Genomic DNA, 25,673 nt, shown 5'->3' with positions numbered 1-25,673 from the left:
ATACACATTTGAGATATCGAGCTGAGATTAACTCGCTTACATATTTCTCGAAATATATGTTGGTAAGCTTTCGCTTCAACCAAGTTCATCTTATATTCTTGACGAAAATCAAAAGATGATCATGTAAAAATCGCCGAGTAACATCTTACATGGTTTGTGTGATACAATCATTTGATGTAGACTTGGAATGTTTCGTTATGATTATTTCAATAACTTGAAAATTGATTTGATGCTAATAGTGTGTGAAAACGGCTATTGTCATCCTCTAAGAATGTTAACCATCATTGGATTATAAACATAGCGTGCATTCTTGCATGTATGTGATCCATGACCGGAATTAAAGTATACATACCCGTATGCGTACTTGAACTTGTGAAATTCCGTGTACCAAGTACACATACCGGTATGCGTACTTGCGTAAGGTATAGGTCTGGGAATTTATGCTGGGTTTTGGAAGTGTACTTAAGTTGCGTACCCGTTCGCATACTGGCGAACCCAAACTCAGAACGGCTGCTTAGGTATGCGTACCCGTATGCATACTTGAGTGGTTAATATTCTAAAATCAGTTGACTCATGAACTAATACATTTATATATTAAGGAATGCATTCTTTGCAAACCGTGGCTATAATGTTCATGAATTGATTCAAGTGAATCAAATCGATTTTGCTTCAATTGTGTTATTGTATACTTCTATGAGAATATAGCAATTGAACAACTCTTTAACTAGTTTCATTTGAGTCATTTGAACTAGTTATGGTTAAGATGAATAAGGTTGATATGAGAGTGTTCATATAGCTAACCTCAATTAACTATGGTTGAGCCAACATGGTGTACACTTTTAGGTACGGTTACTCAAACCTAAATAAAGGTACATTTCATTTTTTTATAACAAGCTAAGTTCGATCTAACATTTGAAAGATATTAGCTTGAATCTAATAATGTTTTCATCTAATGGTGAATATTGAATGCTTTGTTACCAAGGTACCATTGATTGCAATCCATGATTTGAAAACTATATAAAGGAGAACTCCAGCAACTGGGAAACCTAATCCCCACGCCTCCTGTGTGATATTAGTTGAATAAGATAGAGTCGATTCTCCTTTAACCTTAGGTTTTTCACGAAAACCTATAGGTTAACGACTTGAAGACTTCATTAAGATTGTTAAGCCTGACCCGCCAACTATTTTCTTTGTAGTTGCGTGTTCTGATCTTGCCATGTTCTATCGTATTGAGTACTATTTTCTCTCAGATTTGCTTGAGATTGATTCTCCGATAGGCAAGATAAAAAGTAGTCACAAACATCTCGTCTCATCGTTTGTGATTCCAAAATATCTTGTTTCGCTACCATACGATTAAGATTATTGTGAGGTGATTGATAATACTAGGTTGTTCTTCGGGAATATGAGTCCGGTTTATCAATTGGTTCATGTGCACCTTGATTTATCAAAAGACGGAACAAAACTCGTATGTATTTCTATGGGAGACAGATTTATCTATTTCTATAGACTTTTTTGTGTGAGACAGATTTGTTTATCAAGTCTTATACTTTGGGTCGTAGCAACTCTTGGTTGGAGGTGAGATAAGCTAAGGGAATCAAGTGTGTATTATCCTGCTGGGATCAGAGACGTAAGGAGCACAATTGTATCTTGAATCAGTGTGAGATTGATTAGGGTTCAACTACATTCCAGTCCAAAGTTCATTGGTAGTAGGATAGTGTCTGTAGCGGCTTAATACAGTGTGGTGTTCAAAGCTGGACTAAGTCCCGGGGTTTTTCTGCATTTGTAGTTTCCTTGTTAACAAAATTTCTGTTATCTGTGTTATTTCTTTTCCGCATTATATTTTGTAATATAATAGAAATATCACAGGTTCTGCGTTAAGTTCAATCAGTTCTTGAATCTGACCTTTGGGTCGTTTATTACATTGATTGACACTTGGATATTGGTTTGTCATACCTTCCAAGTTATTTCTCTTATTCAATCGGGCTAGCAAATTCCTATTTGTTTGATTGCAAATTGAATTGAGAAATTGAGATATAACTTGTTGATATACTTTTCTATAGATTGAGTCTGCCTGTCTAGTTGATTCTCTTGAAAGTATATTGGAGTTTGTCTATTCAGATTTCCGAACGAAATATTGGGTGTGGTTGTTAGAGCCCCGCTTTTTCAATTGGTTTTAGAGCAGCCAAACACGTTAAAGACCTAATAAGTTTCTGTTGTAGCAATCTAATTATTATGGACGAGTTTATCTCTAATAACGTACCAGGTCAAAAATTACCAGATGATTTTCAAATCTTGAATTCACCTGAGAGAACTGTCACATCTAAGTCAATATCGAAACATTCTGTGAATGTAAAAACTGTTGATTGGGAAACACGCCTAGAAAAACAGTTGGATGAACTTTCTGATGAAGGTGATTCAGATATTGATAAAGATGTTGATGAGGAAGTCTCAGAGTATTTTAAATTTTTGGATTCGTTGAAAATTAAGAAGATTACAACTTCTCATACCACACCTCTTCTGACTCCTCTATGTCGATAAAACAAGAAATTGAAAAGGATTTTCGGAGGTCTTTATGGTTGGAATCGCTCTTGGGAATAAGTCCTCAAAGATTATGAGGAAAACCTAAGTAAAAAGTCACTTGAATGTGATAATGTTTATCAAAAATACTTATTGTTGGAAGAGAAACTTGCGGAAACTGAAGCAAGGATTAACTCTCAGCCAGCAAGTTTTGATGACAGAGAAAGCGCTTTTCTCGCTCGAGAAAAACATCTTGAGGCTCATTTAGCTACTGCTCTTGATAAAATCAAGATATTGGAAGATGACTTGAAAAAGTTCAATACTAGTTCAAGCAAATTAACCACTATGCTAGGAGCAAGTAAAAATCATCGTGAATACGAGGATTGGGCTATAAGGGAATAAATGCTCCAAGCATTAGCAAAGAGGTAAAATTTGTCAAGGCTAGTGATTATTCTCAACAAAAGGTTTCCACTGACGGAAAAGGTGAAATACCTTCAACGACAGTTAAGGTTCAAAAGAGCAAAGTATATCAACCTCCAAAGTCAGCACACACAGATCGAGGTAAGAACATTCCTTATGTTTGCCACTATTGCGGAGATAAAGGTCACCTGGAAAGGAGATGTCATTTCCGTATAAGGAATGAGAAACTTCATCATGTTCTTGTTTGGGCATCACAAGAAGTTGTGAAACCAAGATCATATGTTAAGGCTAATTCCCTTAACGTTACAGGTTGTAACTGTCCAACCTTTAGGCAAAGTAATCAGTGTTGTGATAAGCTTAGATTTGCTTATAAACATCATAAGAAGCCTTTTCACAATCGTAATGATTATCAAAAGGATAACTTTGTAACTACGGAGACAAGATCTGATGCTCCCTATTAGAGAAAGACTAACTTGCAGAAGAATAGTCAATACAATTCTCTTCCGAGAATTCCAGAAGAGAGTAATGAGAATAACGACCAGGTTATTCCTAAACGTACTCAGAAGTGGATACCAAAGAAAGTCAATGATGTTTTGAGTGTGAAAAGGAATGATCTCCCAGAAAATTCCATGACTATGGAGACGGAAGTATCCATGATGTTGGAACTTACAAAGTTCTCTGGAAAGATGGATTTGGATGTGAAAGGTTCTAAAAGCGATCTCTTTCATGATAATCCAAAAGTCACTTGTGGCGAGCAAGACATTACTCACCTCAACACAACTTGATTGTGCTGTAAGTGCATCCTCACCAAGGAATGCCCTGTTATGTATACGGTGAGGGAAGCACGAGAATTGGGGCACACAGATTATTTTCGGTAAGGTCGTAGAATTCGACTAAATTCTTCTAAAAAGGTATGTCTATAAACTTGAGAAATATTTGTGTTTTTATTTTCTTAGAGTACTTACAATGATCCAGGTACCGTGCTTATTGTTCATTTCTACCTAACTTGATCTGTGTTCAAGGTTCTTAAATGTTTAGGTATGAAAATCATAGTTCACAATGTTTGGACTTCATGGTACACATACCAGGTATGCGTACCATCATTGAAAATTAAAATCCAGGGATTTTAGTACGCATACCCGTTTGCAAACTGCTCCAGGTCATGAAAATTTGTTTGCAAACCGGTATGCATACTTGCCCATAGACGTCGATATTCGATAAACTTGTGTTGGCCGTAACTTCTTCGTCCAAACTCGAAATGACCTTATTCTTTTTGAATTCTCTTTCTATTTGAATGCTATTCAAAATGGAGATGATAATTCTTGAACTTGGATGACTTAATATTGGTATTTGTCCCATCTCTTGTTTTTGAGTGTTTTGCTCCGGTTCTTCGCACTTGTTCCACTTCTCTTGGACTTGGACACTTGGATTCCTGGAGCACTACTCTTCTAAGATCATTTGTATCTTTTACAAGAATGTTGTTGGTGAATCACAAAGAAGAAAGTTCAAGAATGGGCAGTAGTATGCATTTCTATGGGATTCTTGAATGTTCATAATCATCTTATGTGAACTATGATGCATGGTCGTTAATGACTTTATATGTTCTTCTTTGCTGAGAAAATATTTTTATACGCCTTTGGTAGATATTCTTGTTGTAAATCTGTGCTAAAAAGATTGATTCTACCCTGTAAGGACAAATCATCTTGTATGTGCATTACGAGTTTGTCTTTATTTTGACTAGGAAACTTCTTATGAGAATTTATTCTTATGTTTTAAGTGAAATAACTAGGGTTTGGAATAACCATTTTTGTGAGTACACATAGATATTTCCAACGATTTTCATCTTGCAATGTTTTTAGATTTATTTGTTTAAATTCTAAAGTATATTTGGAAGATGATTTTTGCAGTATTAATCTTTATGATTTTATATATTGCAAATTATTATGGGATATGTTGTTTACGTCCGTGAACCTTGAATGTCCCATATTTGTTCAAAAGTTAACTCTATTATATGTCGATATGAAAGTATTGATAAAAGATAGAATGAACTTTTGACTACAAAAGTTAAGCTTTTTATGTCATTATGCAAATATTGATGAAAGAAAGGTTGAACTTTTGTTTACAAAGATTAAGGAGAATTTTGATAAAGTACCCCTCTCTCAGGAACCCAAAAAAAAATATACCCCATTATTTTGAAATTTTTTAAAGTATCCTCACGTTAGTTTTTCCATCTAGTGTTAGTTAAAGACTAATTTTCTTTACATATTTTCCCTTTACTTATTTCCACATTGATTTTTTACATGATTTTTCAGGTTCGTCGAGTCCGGTTCAGGATCGTTATACTGCTTTCAGGTTAGTTACATCATTTTCCAATAAGGGTTCATCATTTCAAGTATTTTGGGGTTTTTGGTTGGAGGAAAATCGACCTTCTACAACATTTTTTTAGGTTTGTCGAGCCCGGTTCAGGATCGTTACATCGTTTTCAGGATCGTCGGATTATTTACACTCCACACCAAGGAGATGTAGTTCAGGGGTGAATAGGACTTTTAATTGGAAAGATAACTGCCACCTAGCACTTAACTGGATGAAATTTGCCTTTTGAATAAAACGGGGTACTTTAACAAACTTCTAAAAAACGGGGGCACTTTTTTAGTGTAATGTGAAAAATAGGGGTTCTTTATCAAAAAGCCCAAGATTAAGTCTATTATATGTCATTTTGCAAATAGTGATGGAAAATAGAATGAATCTTTGATTATTCCGCAGTATTGGTCTTTTCCTGATCCACATCTTTGTATATGTATTGTGATGCTCCTTAAGTTTTCTTATGTTGAGCATGACCAATTGACTTGATCATTTTCCTTGTGGTTAATTCAATTGTGATTTTTGGATACAAATTCATGTTTCATGTGATTTTTTAATGTCCAAAGAAATCCTTATTTTCTTGTAAAAGTAAGTCGCTCTTGTTGTTCCTTCGGGAATGATATTTTATGAGGGAAAGTTCTTAATTGAACTTGTTCTTAATTGCCAAATATTTGTGAGGAGTGTTGCTGTGGAATATTGTAGGAGTTATCTTGTATCTTTATAAACTCCTTGATGAATACACTAAGTTTCGACTATGTAAAATCATCGAAACAAGTTGGTATGTTATTCTCTTTCGGTCATGAAGTATCTCGATGAAAATTTCATGAGGATCCCACTAGTTTTCGTACCTTTGCCAATTTATATTGACAAAAAAGGGGAGAATTAATGTGTAGTTCACACTACAAATACATATGTTTTACGGATCATTATGTAAGGAGGGGTGGTTTTCATTGTGAGATGAAGTATTGACTAAGGGGGAGTGATACATATCACCATAGTATTGTTGTCAAAGTTGTGATACAATTGAACTGATGAGTACTATCTTCTCTAAATTTGCTCGAGATTGATTCTCCGATAGGCAAGATAAAAAGTAGTCACAAACATCTTCGTCTCATCATTTGTGATTCCACAATATCTTGTTTCGTTACCATGCGATTAAGATTATTGTGAGGTGATTGATAATACTAGGATGTTCTTCGGGAATATAAGTCTGGTTTATCAATTGGTTCATGTGCACCTTGATTTATCAAAAGACGGACAAAACTCGTAGGTATTTCCGTGGGAGACAAATTTATCTATTTCTATAGACTTTTCAGTGTGAGACAGATTTGTTTATCAAGTCTTCGACTTTGGGTCGTAACAACTCTTGGTTGTGGGTGAGATCAGATAAGGGAATCAAGTGTGTAGTATCCTGCTGGGATCAGAGACGTAAGGAGCGCAATTGTACCTTGAGTCAGTGTGAGATTGATTAGGGCTCAACTACATTCCAATCCTAAGTTCATTGGTAGTAGGCTAGTATATGTAGCGGCTTAATATATTGTGGTGTTCAAAGATGGACTAGGTCCCGGGTTTTTTTTGCATTTGCGGTTTCCTCATTAACAAAATTTATGGTTCTGTGTTATTTCTTTTCTGCATTATATTTTGTTATATAATAGAAATATCACAGGTTGTGCGTTAAGTTCAATCAGTTCTTGAATCCGACCTTTGGGTTGTTGATTGAATTGATTGACATTTGGATATTAGTTTGTGATACCGTCCAAGTTATTTCTCTTATTCAATCGGGCTCGCAAATTGCTATTGTTTGGTTGCAGATTGAATTGAGAAATTGAGATATAACTCTTTTTTATACTTTTCTATAGATTGAGTCTGACTGTCTAGTTGATTCTCTTGAAAGTATATTGGAGTTTGTCTATTCAGATTGCTGAACGAAATATTGGATGTGGTTGTTAGACTCCCGCTTTTTCAATGTTGTTTCACAGAAGCCTTCATTTTTCTATTCCAAGAAGAAACACAAAAGTACGTTAAAGTACACACCAACCTTACAGAAACACAATACATTTTAAAAGGGAAACCTAGAAACAGAAAATAACCCCAAGATGTAAATAACATCAATTCAAAAGTACACTAACTGACTTAAAGATTACTAAAACTAAAAAGTTAATAAAATTGTATTACAAGATGAGTGCAAAATAAAAAGCCTAGTTTAGTGTCCAGTCTCAACTATTCCGGAAATAAAGTTGTAGATAACCTCAAGCAGATAAAATCAAGGAGAAAAAAAAATAATCACAAAGCTTAAAAACTAGAATCAACTAATAATTTAATGCTTAGTAAAGCTAAAGAATTTAATGAATTCTAAGTAATTTCAGAAGCTAGTAAACATGAATAATATGCATCTTAATAGTTCAACAGAGGGAAAGAGTTTAGAAAATGAAAATTATGGGAAATAAATTAAACAAGAAGAGTGAAAGAAAAAGACCCCTGAATAGCCAAACCAAACTGTGATACTGGCATGTCGCTTTTCCTTGTTAGGAGACTATAAACCTTGGCAGAAGATTTATCATCTACAAATTGAAAGTTAGGAGATTTGAAAAACCAGAGGAAAAACCAAAACTTATCACCAAAGAAAGATTAAAAGGAAATCTATATAGTATGAAAAATATGAAAACTATAAATGAAATGGAAGGGTAATTTGGATGGACTTACCTGCGGTCTTAGTCATATCAGCGGACTTAGGGTTGCAAAGTGAGGGTAGGTTATTCATTTTGACTATTATTCCTCTGGCATAACAAACCACAAATTCAGCATGAAAAACATGTAAACATAAGAGGATCTAAAAACTTAACAAGATAGCAGAACGATAGGAGACAAGGTCGCATACATACACTCAAATCAAGGAAGACATGCGAATAAAGAAAGATCTAGGCCCAAAAATGATTAAACCCCATTTCAGAAAAACTCCGGAGAAGAGAGCCAGCAAGAGACAACTCTAAGAGAGAAGAAGACAAGGGAAACAATAAAGGATTTAATCAACATATAACAAAAGCAACCATCCATCTACCATGTTATAAAAAAGAAGGATAAAGAAATACAATGACCCAAATAAAAGCTAGAATATAAAGCAAAGAACTAAATAGGCAACAAGTTAAAACAAATTAATGACTATCAAATAAGCAACCTAGTTCAGAAATAACAGAGAATGGCCTAGAAACTACTGATAAAAGAGACCAGGTTCATAAAAGGACAACCTCTTCACAGACATAATGCAACAAGAAAAGTCTAATATGACACAAAAAGGATTCTACCATTTAAGAGACAAATATAAAAAAGATTTCCAGTTTTCTTCATAAACAAGAACCCCGTTTAAAGGATTCAATTTTAAAATCCAAATTAATATCCCCATTTCACTAATCACAAGCAAGCAGGGAAGGAAGACATACAGAGAGAGTTAAACAAGATCAGGAGATCATATTTCAAATAAAAGAGCAAGCATCAACCACATTGATTAAGATAAGGATCAAACTTGACAACCTACGCGAGCAAGCATTAGATCTACATCAAAGGGAGACCATATCAAGAAAAAAACTATCAAACTAAATTCATATTCAAGATTCTAGATAACAAACTATTAAGAGAATTTTAAATTTAAGAGATTCACTTTAAAATCCATTTTTAATAACCCCATTTTACTCTGCTCAAAATAAGAAAAGAGAGAGAAAGAAAAAGAAGAGAGAAGCAAGACTATAATCCAACTAAAAAGGCAACCAACAGAAACCAGAAATAATCTAGAATTCGAAATAACAACATAAAATTTTTATATAATAAAACCACCAAAATCACTAAAAGATAACTAGAATCTTGATATAAATATGTCATAAAAGAAGACGCGATGCTTCATCTAAGCAGAGACAACATGACTTGGATCTAATCACGACGAAAAAAAGATAAATACTAACTACAATATCTGTAAAATGACCGTGCCTTCCATCAGTTTCCTCAGATCCATAACCCCTAACTCTTGATCTAACTTTTGCCCCCAAGTGGTCCTGAGATTTACTCTCTAATGGAATGAGCCTCCATCGGAGAAGATTGGTTTACTAGGAATTTTTCTAAATAAGGAAAGAAACATGAGATATAACTTTATTAGCGGAGTAAAAGTACTGGTTGTATAGGATCCATAGATTTAAACCTTAGATCGTACGAGTTAATGATGTTTCTTTTAGATAATCTTCCCAACCATAAAATTATTCTGCCTAATGGGATCCATGCGACCAAGTGCTTCAAATAAATCTTGGTCTATTAGATTAAGAATTAGTTTGAACCATGTATCTAGCATCTCCGAAGATCATATGGATTTAAGTCCCCGAACATATGCCTTTGACTTTAATTGAAATTTTTGTTATGGTATAGATGTTTTGGATTGCTTATTTAGCCCATCATTGAGTACTTCAAAGGTGAAATCCCAACAACTAAAGGTCGAGCCTATATATGTTCTCTTTCTTTTCTACTATTCATGGTTCAAACATTTAATTACTCAGATTTTACAAAACTAATGTTTATGATTGATTTCTGGTTTTATTTAAGTGTATAACTACATTAAGTTATTGATCACTCTAAAGTAGTGACGATCTATATTGTCGAATAATTCTCTAGACAATTAGAGAACGTGGGACCTTACAGAGAGATTCTTTAGAGCGATCATGCGTGGAGACAACATCAATAGGTGAACCGAATATACCGAGTTTGATTGGGTTACACCTTGGGAATGTATTTCTTGGTGGTTCATATAGACATAACCCAATGGCATATCATACGTGTTATTTGGTGATACAAGAAATTTGACAATAGCTAAGAGTACCAATTTTCCTGAAGTTGTTGATGTATGATCTCAGCTAACGTACGAGTCAACGTTTGGTAACAACAAAAGACTCCCTAATAGTTTTTTCTTCTTCTTGTATTTTTAATCTTAGTTTAACAATAAATCTCTTTAATATTTTTTGTATTCTTATTTTGCTAATCTGAATAACTTATCAATTACACAACTCCTCGTGGAGGCGATCCTTAATACCGCTATATTACTTTTTAATGTCTGAAGGAAATAAGTGAAATAATTTGTTATGTAAAATATGCACGTCAAATTTTCACAATCAGGATTCTTTCATACACTAAAGCGTCATGCATAAGATTATTGCCTCAAGCATAAAATACGTTTAAAAAAACGCTTTTTAGGCATTGCCTGTGTTTTATAGGGACTGCTATAATATGACTAAACTCATAACGAAATAAACCCTAATATCCCATATATCCATCTATTTTTGTTTTGAATGATTAAAATTCATCTTAGAAATCGGCTACCTACGTTGGTAAGAACATAGCCGATCACATGAAGAAATATTGAAACCAAAATCTAATATACTTTTTTATTGCAAACTTAATCGACTGTGTATGATATTTTCCATATATATAAAAAAAAACATTCTCAATGGATTTGATTTTTGATCATAGCCCTAGCTGATTGCAATAAATTGCTTCTCGACTTATAGAAGCAAAAAATCAAAGAGTTAGTTTGGGTACACAACTTTAAATTGATTGTAAAAAAAATTAACTTTTTTGCTTGTGCTTGTGCTTCTGCTTCTGGTACCCAAACACCCATAGGTCTGATGAACCTCTTATCCCGTTACCCTGGATGGAAATAACCCCAAGCACAAGCAGTCCCCAAAACCCATGAAGCAGCCCCAAATACGCGTTCTGTTAAAGTCTTAAAGACATAAAAAATGGAAGAACTCTCTCTCAGTTTTTTGTTCCTCGGTCGCGCTCCTCTCTCTGATGGAAAAAAGGGATTCAATGTCCTTAACATCTTCTTTGCAAAATCTATCAGAAAAGCCAAGCAACAAGACCTTAGCATCACACGGTTAGCACTTCTCAGACCTTCTATTGCATCCAATTAGTAAAACCCTAATTGTTTTCCCTTTTGTTGATACTCATGAAAGAAAAAAGACCCTCTTTTTTTGAGATTTTTTTTTTTGTAATGCGAAAAACAATTTTTATATGTGAATTATGAAACTAGACATGTATTCGGAAACCCCCTTTTTGTTAATTGAGTTTGCTTTGTAGAATTAATAGCTCAATTATTGTTGCAGGTTCTCCTCTTGGAGTTGGAAAAACTGTGTGTGATAGTTTGGTGAGATCTTGTGAGAAAACTAAATGTCCAAGCTTGGCTAGTTTATGCCTTGGTGTTATTGGGCAGCATTTTGAGGAAATCTTTGAGTGCGTGGGCGATGTATTGGCTAGCTTTCCACCAGATGCTAAGGTATTCATTCGAATCCTTTTCTTTTTCTGGTAAACGCTTAAGTTTCTGGAATAAGTTTCTGGAATGTGTGTAAACCTGAACTTTGTCGGCGAAATGTACTACCTCACTTCAAAAGGTTCAGCATTCAGTAATTTTAGCCTTTGCAAATCCTTGTGTGAGTTTGTAACTGATGTAATGACCAGGGACTTTAGTCATTGCGTGGTTGAATTTGCATGCTATTGTCTGCCCTTCCAATTTAGTAAATTTAATATGCATGTACTTATAACATTCAGTTTTTATGGACACAATTACCACCATTATCTTGCTTAAATGTTTTGAGTTTTCTTGCATTGATTTTCAGCTGGCATTGGTAGCCATTGCCAAGAGAAGAAAGTTGCTGAATGACGATGTTCTTATTTCTTTGGCTGATTCCTCCTGGGATGTCCTAGATTTATCTGGGTCTAATGTTTCTGATCTTGGATTGACTAAAGTGTCAGAGATGGCAAAAAGTCTCCGAACTGTGGATATAAGGTAGCAACAACTTTGTATATCTCATGGGATACCTGAGCTACTTGTAGGAAAGACAAGTCATGCCTGATAATATAAGCATGCATAATGCATCTGGCCTGTCAGTTCTAGTATGTTACAATTGAATCTACCATATGGAAGGACCAATCTTCTGCATATTTAGTATCATATGCAAATGATTTAAGAACCCAGAATTAAGCAGATCTTTTAGTTGAAAATATATATGGAATGTGGATGGTCCTATATTGGTGCATGGTCCTAAATATAGTGCACAAGGTATCATAGGCTTAGTTATTTTATCTGAAGTACCTGCACCATTAAATTTTGTTTTGGTGACTGTTCTGTATTGAACAGATATTTTTGTGCAGGCGATGTTGTGAAATTACGGCAGGTGGGGTGTCGGAGCTCATAACCCATGGTCGTTCACTGGAGACACTGAGATGCGGGTATAATTTCAATTTTGTGAGTCATCTTCATTTTTTAAAGTGGTGTTTAGTTGCAGTAGTTTTTAATGATTGAAGCTATTACAGATGTTTAACTTTAATTTTAGCCATTATTCTGGAAAGTTCTCTAACTTACTTAAGTAGAAGAACTTTTGAGAAGAAGTTACTGACCTTTGGTTAACCAGAAGTGTTGTGATGCTATGTTGCCACATCATAAAATTTCGGATAACGTTATTATTTTCACACTCAAAACCTTTACCAGTTCCAATTTTGTAAGTTATGTGGAAGTGAACTCTTCTGAATAAAGACGGAGATGTGTTTGAGAAAAAAAGTAATTGCTCCTTGTTGGACTTGGTGAGGGGTGGTTGGTGGGAAGGAGAAGTTAGTAGGATGACCTGAACTTGTTGATGGGAATGAATATCTTTGTCCAGTTTTGAACATTTGCATAACTTGGTAGCATTTTGTATAAAATTTATTTTGTTTTTGTGGTATGTTCGCGCCTTCTAATAATGTTATAAGTTATGCATGAAGAGTAAGAGTGTCGTGATGAGAAGCTTCTACTAAACTTTTTTCTGGCGAAGTCAAAGTGCTGACTTATCATCCGTGTTGGATGTTGCAGAGGGTGTGTAAACAGTAATCTTACTGCACGTAGATCGTTGAAATATTTGAAGCCAAAATTGAAGGAGTTTCATGAAGACTCCTGGGAGAATCTTAATAGCTTGGACATTTCTGTTGATGCTGAGTCTTTGCGGTGGCTTGTTTGGGTACGTTTATCATTTAGCAAATACCCTATGGAACCAACTATGGTGCTACTATTGGAATGTCCTTACCAATTGGAGTCTTTAGCTTCCAAATGACTGGATCAAATTCATTATATTTCCTTCATTTTCTGGAAACAGTGTCCTCTAACGATGGTCAGGATCATCTATTAGAACTAATTTGGGTCTGGGAGTCGGTGAATGTTCTTACTAAACATCAGTAGCGATAATCTTTTATATTTGCCTTTCAACTTCTGTTATTTTCTTTCTTCTGCAGCCAGAGATTGATTGTCAATCAGAACGTATTTTAACTAAGGAATGCCCGCGGATTTTGGTTAACCCAATGCCATCCACCCGATTTGGTTTCCAAGTACTTCAAGTTCCTTACGAAGCACTACCAGATGTGACACTGGATGATCATATTATCAAGGACATCAATCCTAAGGCGTGGGAAGTTGGTGGTGTTTCTTCCAATGTTGTAGCTCGCCCTCCTCCTAACTTTAACGAATTACCGATTGCTGAGAAATTCAGGCTTGCATTTGTGGAGAGAGCTGCGAGGCTAGCACTGAAGGAAGCAAAGATGGCTATAAAGAACGAGAGGCTTGCAGAGAGGGAGTGGGCGTGTTCTACAGAAGCTAAAGCGGTAGCTCTTGAGCGGCAAGTGAAAGGTTTGGTTTTCCGTAAAACTAAAAGAAAAAAATAAGTCTTTCACCTGATGAGAATAGGAGTTTTTACAGAAGTAGTCATTACTAAATTTGTTTCTTTCGGTAAAAAAAAAGAAAGAAAAATATAAGAGAACTCGTGCTCCACAAAACCTCATAGTAAATTAAGCTGGTGATCAGAAAATTTTCTTTCTTTCTCTCTTCGATGTTCCATGTAATTATTCTTGTACACTAAGACGAGGAAGCCTGGTCTGTAGTCCTCCGATGTAGAATTGGCATCTCTCTTAGATATTGCATGTTTCCTTCGCCCTGTCTATACTTGCACATGATTTTGCATCCATTGGGAGATGATTTGGCTCTTTCACCCCTGCTGGAGCCACGTTCTCCAAATCTTGATGTTTTCCTCCCCTCAGCAAAAATGAAGCTAGCGTCCCACGTCATATCTTTCTAAGACTGAAGATGATGAACTTTTTGACATGACTGAATGCCTGAGCTTTCTGTTAGCATACCGATAATTTCCCCTATCCTTGTTCATTTAATGTTGCACAGTAGGTGTTTTTTATCCATTATAGTTCACTGAATGCCTTTACTTATAAGGGGTACTCTCTCAGCCAACTAGATCAGGAAATAATGATCTTTGTTTGGAATTCAGGAATTAATGATCTTTGTTTGGAATTTGTAAAAAAAATCTGAATTTTGGAAGTTAAAATTTATCTGTACAAGACTGAGTTTTAACCTCCAGACTTTGCTGGCTCATATGCTAAGTTGAACCCGAAAAACACTGTGCAAAGGCAATCAAAATGCACTTATTTTGCTTCTAACTGCATTTCTTTCATGACAGTTGCTAGGTTACAACTTGCAGCATCAATTTACCTCTAGAAAAGAACCAACATTGTATATCAAGCACCCCTTAACAAAAACTGTTAGTTTACAGCAATTTAAAAAAAAAATCAATTTATCCTACGAAAAAGATCCCCACCATTTTTGTATCAAACCCTTGACAGATTCTGCAACAATGGCATACTCCCCAAGTGATTTAACATCAGCTCCACACCTTAAATACTGAGGAAAGAACAACCAAGCACCGGTAACCAGCACAAACACAACGGTCAAAGGTCCTGAAACTAATGGAGGTAACTGAAATCTGTTTTTGAAACACCTCTTGAGTTCAATCTCCACTGCTAAACATGCCCCATGTAGTACAAAAAATGAAAAAACTTCCCAAGTTGGCCACACTCTACCAAAATAGTAGAAGATCAACTCATGCATCAAGCCTGACACGACAAATGTGGCAAGTAAAGCAATGAGTTGCGCCCACCTCTTTCCAAAAATACGAGCACAAATGAACTGTACAGGTTGGTATACAGTTGGCCGTAGAATTCCTGTAACCACCAGATTCCATCTTTTACCCCAGAAATCTTGTAGCGAAGTTGAGACAAATGGATTGTTGAACTGCGGTTCTAGTTCTAACCCTAACAGGAATTGCACCGATTTCGCAGTTACAATTAGAATGAGTTCTAGGAGGAAGTAGATGTGGACACAATATAGAAAAATGATGAAATTTGGGTGTAAATATTGTTTAAACTTGTAGACATAAATCAGTAAGACAATAACAAGACCCTTTACGGCATAAATTAGAAACGACAGCGATGAAGATGATCCGGGGTTTTGAGAAATTGACTTTTCAGTTTTGGAAGATATGTTTTGTCTGAAGTTGATGGGAAAACAAGCAATAGAAATGAAGTGCACAAATGAAATTGAGGGTGATGATAAAGGGCCTTGATTGAATGAGAAGAGAAGAAGTTTGAAATTAGCAAGCCAAGCTATAAAGAAACCTAGAATACCAAGAAGATGGATTGATGTCAGGGAGAGCGGAAGAATGATGAAGATGGGTATGATTGGAAGGACTGAAACAAGTCTAAAGATTCCTTTCGGAATGTTTCTTGAGATCAAGTAACAGTAGGTTAAGCATACAAGAACTGTAATCCATACCTGAGTCAAGCTCTTCAGCTCAGCCTCCATCGACTCCATCCTCTCTAATTCCTTATCACCCCTTTCAGATCTTAATCATTTGCTTCAAGCCTTCAAGTACAGATCTTAATCATGTGCTTCAAGCTTTCAAGTACTGTTGTATACTTGTATTTGTCTATGGCAGTGAGATTGAAACAGTAAACTATTAGAAAATGATAGTACATGGAATAAAATAATCAACTCAATAGATGCATTGATTAAAAAACAGATGGGGAACAACTCAACAATTGTGCAGGTCAACAGTCAACTAGCAAAAGCAGTGGATGGTGGAGTCCACGTTGTTAGAAGTCCAACTACCAACAAGATTTTAACTGAAATGCTTTAATTATAAAGAACAAGGGTGATACGCTGATACAGTTTTATTCAACTTTTTCTTCTCCCTCTAGAAAGGAAGAACAAAGAAAAACTCCACAAACTGAAGGGGAACTTTTCTGGAGCATTATTCATCACAGACTCTGCTGGTTTTCCTAATTTATGTACCAAAATAGTTCACGACGTTTATTTGAGTATCCACACTTCCGTCCTCGGGTTTGAAGATATGCCAAATTGATCAGTCAGACAGCCAAATAGCATGGAGCACAATCACCTGTTTCAACGTGACGTAGGGGGAAGAGACTGCACAGCTGCTAGAGGGTTCACTTGGACTGAAAATGCTAGTTGCCACATATCCATCAGAGCTTTCTTCACAGATGAAGCTTGTTTACTAACAATCCTGAAAAAGTAAGACACCAACACGGATAGTTCTTATTAGGAATACACACATCGCTTTTCAGCTAGCAGCAATGCAATTGCGTGATGGAAATGCAGATGGAGGGGCTTGAGAAAGAGAATCTTACCCTTTTAAAGAAGCTTGTTTCTTCCGAAGAACATAAAAAATGAACAAGACGAATGAACCCCAGAGCACAATTTTTCCATGAGAAATGACCAACCGAGCATCGCCAAATTTCAGAGTGACAGTACGGAACCACCAGAAACAAGGTTCTACTCGTTTGCTTAGTTTTAAAATGGATTCTTTATCAACACTGTTCCTTCCATTAAGTGAGTGCGAAACTTTTGATGTTACTGATGATGCTTGTTCAACTCCAGATATGGTATCTTGGCCAGAATCAGTGTGGATCTCGTACATGGGAGTTTCGACATCTTGGGATGACTTGGTAGCTTTTAGAGAATACAAAGAACGTAATCTCCTCAAAAGATCCTACATTACTCAGATATCCAAGCTAATGAGTATTTATATTTGCCATTCCATTAACAGAACTCTAATATTATACCGTGACTGAGATAGGGTTTAATGAATTTATGGTTATATATTGGATTCGTACAGAGGCAAGTATGTGAAAGTTGTCTTGGGTTCTGACTAGTACCCTACAGCATGATCCAAACCAACCTTCGACCTTAGACACAGATCCAAGTCAGGTCAGGTCAGGTATCAGTCAGATATCAGGTCAAAGCTAAACAAACTATGCCATGTACAATATCTGCCGTGGATAAACTGAACATTAAAAGTACTTCCATCTGGAATCTATTCTATATAATGAAAAGAAATGCGATATGTATAATCTTACTTGACGATTTCCTTCGTGCAACTCCGCTTGCTCCACCCAAGCAATTGCATGATCAGTATCATTTAAAACCTTCCCCAGAAGTGTTACAGCATAGACCTCCGCAACCTCCAAGTACTTTTCAATCTCCAGAACACAACACCCATCAAGTCCTTTTAAATAAGCCCCATTCGAGTTTTCTGCATTAGCAAGGACATAGCGCTGACCCTCGTCATCCACCAACCTCCACTTTCCAAGAAAATCTTTGAGCAATTCAGGAAGATCGGAAATTGATTCATCTGATATCAGAAAGCATGACCTGCCCAAAAACAATAAATGCATGCCCTGAAACAATTTTAGATCACCCAACTACCTATATGGGAAGATAATAACAATACAAGGCAGAAGATAGCAAAAACTACAGATGCGAAATGTAGTTGCATCCAAAAGGAAGAGAGCGATACCCGGTAAGAAGAACTTGAACCGGTATAGATGTTACTGAACCAAACAGAATGCTCAGCTCATTCAAAATTTCTGACGTTCTGCAGAAATCACAGGAAAAAAAAACATGAAACTAATATCAGTTCATAACTACTACATATCTGTGTGCATATGCGGTATGCCAATACCAGCAATCAAAAATTTAATAGCACTATGGTCTTGCTGCTTATTTATACATGTTCCTAAACTGCTATAGGGGAAAACTGTGGACAAGAATAACCAAGATACATACCTTCCCAACTCTTTAAGAGATTGAACATATACCATCCCAGCTGATTCCAACATGTCCACCAACTCAGTATCTTGTATTGCTTCGGAGTAATCAGCTTTGCATAGTCGTTGAACAACAGAAGAAGACAAAGTGATTGCCTCCTCAAACATACAACAAACAAGATAACTGCATAACAGCAAGTCAATTTAATTCAATCTCTATAAAGTGAACAAATCAAAAAAAAGAAAGAAAAGCAAGAGCAATTCCACAAACAATACTATGTTTTCAAACATGACACAGGTTTGTTCTCTGTCACCTTGGCTACATACATTTGTTTCTTGTAAGTTTAAACTGGTAGCTTAGACTTAGCTGTTTAGGCATTTCCCAAGGGACGATTACAGAAAATTGTCTTCAAATGGTGGATTCACTGAATCTACCGAAAGTGTACATATTAGTAGTAGTACATCTGTTGACTAGAACTAACACTGCCACACTGAGCAACACTTAAGGCCGGGGATCGCCTAAACCCCAAATTGCCCAGAACAAATTAAAACACCAAAAAAAAATATGATCAAAATTGTTACCCCAAAAACTATCATACAAATTCTTTGAAAACAATCAATACACCGACGATTGTGACGGGTGAAACTGTTAAAAATAATATGATTAAGAACAAAGGGTTTCTCCAGTTGCCTCCTCATACATACAACAAACAAGATAACTGCAAACAGCACATCCATTTAAGTTAAATGGAAAAATTAAAATAAGAAAAGAAACGATCTCTATAAACGAACATTTTTTTTATTTATTTCGCAGCTGAGATATGGTATAGATTTTTCGCTAGCTTTGGGATCAGCTGGGTCCAATGTGGATATATTAAGGATCTCTACAAGGGTTTTAACAGGAAAATTTTCTCTGAAAAGGGCAACTACATATGGGGAGTTCTTCCATATGCAGTACGTTGGACCTTGTGGACAGAACGTAATAGACAAACATTCTGTGAAGAGGCTAGAGAGGGAGCTGTGCACAGTATTATTTTAGACATAAAAGCTATCATCTTGTACTGGTGTCATTTTTCTTATAGTCTCAAGAATGTTAGATTCGAAGAACTAGTCTTCAAATGAGAAGACACCAGTAGGAGATAGTTTCTTTTGAGTTTTTGGGATCAAACTGTTATATCTGTAAAACAGATTTGGTTTGTAATTCTTTCATTCTTTCTACTTATATATATAAAATCTTATCGTTTTGTTGATCAAAAAAAAAAAAAAACAAGAGCAATTCCACAAACAATACTGTGTTGTCAAACGACCTAGGCAACCTTGGCTATACTCAAACTGGTAGCTTAGCGTTAGCTGCTTAGGCATTGCCCAAGGGACAATGGCATAAAATCAGCTTGAAATGGTGCATTTGCTTAATCTACATCAATTCAACAGTATCATTTGAGCAGAAAAGCTACAGAAAGAGTAACACAGCCACACTGAGTAACACCAACACATTGCCCGGTGGTTGCCTTAAGCTCCCCAAATTGCCCAGAACAACTTAAACACTGTATAATAACAATAAATATGGTTGAAATTCATGGGTTTTTAATTAGCCCCAACCAATTATGATACAAATTCTTTGAAAACAATCAAGACAATTAAGGATTTTGACGGGTGAAACTGTTAAATCAAATGATTAAGAACGAAGGGGTTCTACAGTTACCTCTCTGATTTCTCAATTTCATCCCAAATTGCAGGATTTGTGAGTGACGCCATCATTCTCCTCCTCTTCTTCTTTCTTCTCTGGACTTCCTTCGCAGAATGGAGTTTTCTCAGGTTACTAATAATGAACTAGGAATTACTAGTTAATCCAGTTATAAGAGAACCCGTTAATGTGTAGTCCAGCACCAGAAATTTTTTTAGAGAGATTTACTGTTTAGTCCAAAAAATCTCATCCGGATTATTGGCTAGTCCAGCGTCAAAAAATATTTACTCCTTAATCCAATTTTTTTTTTAAAAGAGTAAAATTACTCTACTAACCCTAATATATAACATTACGTATAATAATACATATGTTACTACATATTACATATGTAGTAGTAACTAGTAGTAACTAGTATGTAGTATGTAGTAATAACATATGTAGTATGTAATATACTAATAGTAACTAGTATGTAGTATGTAGTAATAACATATGTAGTATGTAGTATACTAGTAGTAACTAGTTATATATTGATATGTAGTATGTTTGATATGTGGTATGTTATATATTGATACTACATATTGATATGTAGTATGTTATGTATTGATACTACATATAAAAAAATTGTTATGTATTGATACTACATATTTTATTACTAGTACTAGTTACTACTAGTTTACTAGTATACTATACTATAATAGTATATTAGTTTAGTATAGTAAAGTAGTTACATAATTTACTAGTAACAATAAGATATTTTTGTTACTATTAGTACAATACATATTAATATGTAGTATCATCGTATTGATATTACTAGTATGTAGTAACATACTACTAGTAACATTTACATGTGTTGATACTAATTAGATCTGGAAGGGTGTTTTAGGAATTTATAAAATACACTTTATAGTCCCCACGAAGTTTTTGGACTAGAGAGTAAATCTTTTCCACGGGTGGACTAGCCATTAACTGGGTCTGCTAGAAAGGACTAGCCAGTAATTCCTACAAAATTTAATCGCTGGTCCAAAACATGATCTTTTACTCTCTAATCCGACACACCTGCGGACTTATTATTTCCTTTTTGGTAAATTCCCAAAACATCCCTACGTATAGAAACATTATTTGAGGCAGCCTTGAATACAGAAAACTTCATTTCTTCGTTTCAATTTCGTACATCAAAGCAGCTCTGGATATTCATGAAGACTAGGTTTTTTCAAAATCGCGATGATGATGGACAACTGTTGCTTTTCCAAAAGCTAAGTCTTCTTATAATTCTTCTAATCTTGATCTTAAACATCTGTTAGTGTTGTTTAAAAAGGAGAAATCATTTTTAGGGTTTTCAAAGTTTATCTTTTGGTTGTTCTATGGTAGGTGAATGAACTTTATTTTTTCTGATTTGACGTTAGGTTATCTTCAATCCGTGTTTAATTTTGATTTAAATGTGGTTAATTTTAACCTTTTATTTGATGGAGCGGTTAGTTTATGTTGATCAATTTGATTTTCTGGAGCTTTTTTGATGATAAAATATTTTATGCAGAATTAATTTCATTGGATTTAAAGATCTGTTGTTTCTTCTGCTCATGAAGATTAATTAGTTTTCAGTTTTCTAAACAATTCATTTACACGTAAAGTGAGAAAATTGAGTGTTGTTTATTATGTTAGTAAAAGCATTAGTCAATTTCATGATTCAGGGAATAGATTTTTGTTTAGATCCGAGATGATCATATTTGCATCATAAATGAATTGATGAGAAAAAAAAGAAGAATGGATGATATCAGAAAAGGAATAAGTGCAAAAGAAGCTATTTCTCTTCCTACGGGTATGTCTAATTTAGTTGGCATTCTTCTTCGTTGATCAATATTGATTGGTCTTAGCTTGACAAAGTTAGTGGTATTATACATATTTTACTAGCTGTATTTTCAAGAAAGTGAAAGCATTTTTTTGATACAACAGTTAATTGGTATCCTTATGATGGTTTTTGGGTTTTCTTTTGATTCGTTTCCCAGTACTCTAGTAGTCAAGTTTGATGTTGATGGAGTCCAGTAGTCAGGTTTTTACTCACTACTTATGAATATGTACTGTGTCTTCACTCAGAATGTACCAATACGTATTGGGTTTTCACTTGGTACACATCAATATGTACTGGGTTTTCAGTTCTTGTTTTTTTCAATACATATATATAGATGCACTGTTTTTTTTTTCATTTTGAATCTCATTAGAAATTTATTGGTCTCCAATTTTTATAATTTGCTATATTGTATGAGATTCATTCCCTTAAAAAACTTCGCAAATTGCAGAAAACAAAAGAGAACCAACAAAAGAAAAATAAGATAAAGGGTGAAACTAGTGTAGTAGAAATAAGCTAAAGAGGCATGCTTCTTCATTCATTCTATTCGGGTAAATATTATTTCCATAACTTACTAGTTTTGTTTTAGATGTTATATGTAAATCGGGATTTTTAAAGGTTTTGCTTCCATTCATCGTTTCGCGGTGCTGCTGATTCAAGGGTGTGCACTTGTGGATCTTGGGTTTCTGATGGAGTTGGACTTGTAGACTCAATGAGCATGATAGATTATATTCCTTTATGATTAGGTAAAACTGTATTCCTCTTTATTAATAATAACAAATAGGTGCAAACCTTTAGGAGACATGCTGATATATCTTTTTTCTAAAATCTAAATGCATCTGATTTTTCATGGCTTCTAATATTAATTCAACATACTTATGTAATGGAGGTCAACTGTTTAACTCTATTTTGACAGTATTAACATGTATTTTAGAACTAACCACAATTGTTTTTTGGAGTACATATCGATATCTACTAGTTTTTACTCGGTACATATCAATATGTACAAGGTTTTCACAGTACATATCAATACCTACTAACTTTTTTCAGTACGTTTGTATATGTACTCTAATTTTTATAATGAATATAAAAAAAAACAATTGGTGTGTGGTGTAAACAAGAAATTTTTAACCGAGTGACTAGTGTAGCCACTCATTAAAGCCATACACAAATTCTGAAGATGTTTTTATATGGGGTTGCCTCAAAAGCAGCACCACAATCCTTGGATCAGTGTGTATACTATAGGTTGTGAAAGAAAGAGAAACGTATGTATATGTACAATGTATTTTTAATGTACTTTCATAAGAACATGTATATGGAATATAATGACTTATGTTTATCGTGAGATGAAAAGCGGCGTTTCCTTGCATTGGGTTTCACTCAGTACATATCAATATGTACTGGGATTTCACTTAATGTTGTCCTCAACTTTTCGCAGTTCGGTTAATCTCGAAGATTATAGAAAATATACAGGTGCAAAGAAGAAGACGACAAGAAACATCAGTTGGAAGAAGATGATTCTCGCATCTCAAAAGGGATGATATCTTTGTAAACAAACCCAATTAATAGCTAAACCATACAATATTTTCATTGTATTGATTTTCTCGGAATTCTTAAGAGTTTTATATATATTTATATTACTGAGTCCATCCCTGGTAGACACTAATGAAGTGCATGTTATACAAAACAAGCTTGATCTTACTTGACAAGTACAGTTTCTCTGTTGGACATTATGACTGCGAATATTATTGTCGACAAAAAAGAAGTGTATATTTATCCTAAAGGATGCTGTTTTCAAAACTAAGAATTCAATCAGAAAAAAAAACGATCTGAAAAAGAACTAAAATATTAATATTAATCTAACTTTCTTTCGGTTCTAGCTAAAAAAACTAAACACCAATCTTTAACATCAACTCTAATCATCAGCTTCTTCAACGACGTTAGTGCCCAAACCCTTGAGACCGTCTGCAAAAGTTTATGCTACAATTATAAGTGAGTAGAGATCTTCCTTTGCATCTTCATCATCTTTCCTCTTGCGAGCAATGCGGATCCTAACTCTTCTTCACGAATCTTGTTATGAGAAATGACTGCAAAACATACTACAAATGATGAGAATATATTTACCGACAAAAACTCAATATATCATTCGACCTAAGTAACAAATCACAAGTACATGTGTAATATGAATTTCTAGGTACATATCAGTATGTACTGATGGATATGTACTGTAAGACAGTTTTTTCATCAGTTGCACATCAATATATTCTTACATAAATTTGCAAAATAACATATACTGTGTACTTAATACATATATATTGAAAAACGATGAAAATACATGACAAGAACCCAAGATATTGATGGACCAAAGTGACAAAGCACAAGAACATTTTTACTTTTACTTTTGCAAGGTAATACATATTGATATATGTACCTAATACATATGTAATCTAAGTATCCATTAGTACATATCAATATGTACCTATCAATTAATACATATCAATAATCAGTTTTCCAATCAGTACTTATCAATATGTACCGTCAGGTATAGTATGTGTTTATACACTGATTTCCGCAAAGACTCTCAGTACATTTAAATATTTACTGGATTCTATTAATATATTTTAAATATTTACCTAAAGCTATTAGTGAACAAAACTCGCAGTACATCTAAATATGTACCTAAAGCTACATAAAGACCCACAGTACATCTAAATATTGATATGTACTGTAACATATCCCACATGGATAAACTATCTTTCTACCTAAAGCATGTTTCTAGGTTGAATTAGTTGTTGATGTTGTTGATTGACAAGAATAGAAGTTTTCGTCTGAGAAAGTAGATGAAGTTTTCGTCCGAAAAAGAACAACTTCGGAAAAAATAAAGAAGAAGAATGAGATATACGTACCACACGTGATTGGCGATGTCCCTTGTTGAGGTGTTCCACACTAGGTGAATGTTGAATTCTTCGATGTTTACTTCCTTTTCTACATCTCCCTGATAGGTTTAAGAATGTAAGTCTCTTGTCCTCCAATGAAGTCTTACGGGTGATCGAAATGATACTGAAAACATGTAAACAAGTTATTCACCTATTACATATCAATATCCACAGATAATAGTGTTTTTTTCAAACAGTATATACCATAATTGAAAGTAAACTAAAATCAAAAATAAAATGGCGTCCACAAAATTAACTAGGCTCTCTTGTACTGTCAACTAAGAATAAGTCTCCTGCATTTTTATATCAATATGTACTAGGTGAATAACTAGGTATTTTACCTAGTAAATACTACCATATATTATTGGATCTAAGTACTGGGTTCATTAGTACATATTAGTATGTACATTTTTACACTTTGCAGGGTAGTACATATAACTTTGTACCTGCTTGATATCCAAATACATACCAATATGTACCTAAATCTCTCAAGTTCCTACACCACATATCAACATGTTCTACTAGATATCCAACAATACATATATGTACCTAATCTCTCAAATCCTACAACACATGTCAATATGTCCTACTAGATATCCAATAGTACATATCAATATTTTGACACCAAGTTAAATTGGAACGATTGAGTGAGAATAACTAGACGCACCTGATACCCGTAAGAAAGATGCCCACCATGTGGAAGGTCAAGTTCAATAATTCTCTCGCTGGGCTTCAACAATGCAGTGATATGTACCTAATAACTATGTAAGATAAAGTACCAACTGTACTTATCAATATGTATTGATTCTTATTCAAGCATAAAAGATGTTTTTCACATAGTACATGTCAATATGTACTGTTTCATAATATTACATGTCAATAAGTATCGGTTCATATCGTACAAATAACCTACATATCTAGATAGGAATATACACTACATAACAATATG

At 34.7% G+C, this 25,673-nt stretch overlaps 3 protein-coding genes across 3 annotated transcripts; 1 reads left to right on the top strand and 2 right to left on the bottom strand.

Annotated features, from left to right (window-relative positions):
* The first annotated feature begins 11,070 nt into the window (after window positions 1–11,070).
* On the top strand, window positions 11,071–14,285 carry LOC113358766. Its single transcript, XM_026602432.1, has 6 exons — window positions 11,071–11,206; window positions 11,436–11,605; window positions 11,946–12,115; window positions 12,481–12,558; window positions 13,175–13,319; window positions 13,591–14,285. Exons 1-6 carry the CDS (start codon window positions 11,122–11,124, stop codon window positions 14,014–14,016), a joined length of 1,074 nt encoding a protein of 357 aa, XP_026458217.1. The 5' UTR covers window positions 11,071–11,121; the 3' UTR covers window positions 14,017–14,285.
* A 358-nt stretch (window positions 14,286–14,643) lies between these two features.
* LOC113358767 (acyl-CoA--sterol O-acyltransferase 1-like) lies at window positions 14,644–16,170 on the bottom strand. The gene has a single exon (XM_026602433.1). It carries the CDS (start codon window positions 16,004–16,006, stop codon window positions 14,936–14,938), a length of 1,071 nt encoding a protein of 356 aa, XP_026458218.1. The 5' UTR covers window positions 16,007–16,170; the 3' UTR covers window positions 14,644–14,935.
* A 141-nt stretch (window positions 16,171–16,311) lies between these two features.
* Window positions 16,312–20,070, bottom strand: LOC113358765 (protein APEM9-like). Its single transcript, XM_026602431.1, has 6 exons — window positions 19,964–20,070; window positions 18,281–18,445; window positions 18,012–18,089; window positions 17,572–17,866; window positions 16,843–17,204; window positions 16,312–16,718 (listed from the first exon to the last, which is right to left on the bottom strand). Exons 1-6 carry the CDS (start codon window positions 20,017–20,019, stop codon window positions 16,598–16,600), a joined length of 1,077 nt encoding a protein of 358 aa, XP_026458216.1. The 5' UTR covers window positions 20,020–20,070; the 3' UTR covers window positions 16,312–16,597.
* Window positions 20,071–25,673: the final 5,603 nt, after the last annotated feature.

Source organism: Papaver somniferum, chromosome 3 (assembly GCF_003573695.1).
Source record: "Papaver somniferum cultivar HN1 chromosome 3, ASM357369v1, whole genome shotgun sequence".
NCBI classification, from domain to species: Eukaryota; Viridiplantae; Streptophyta; class Magnoliopsida; order Ranunculales; family Papaveraceae; genus Papaver; species Papaver somniferum.
Note: the sequence above shows the minus strand (reverse complement) of the source record. Positions and strands in the feature narration are given on the sequence as shown.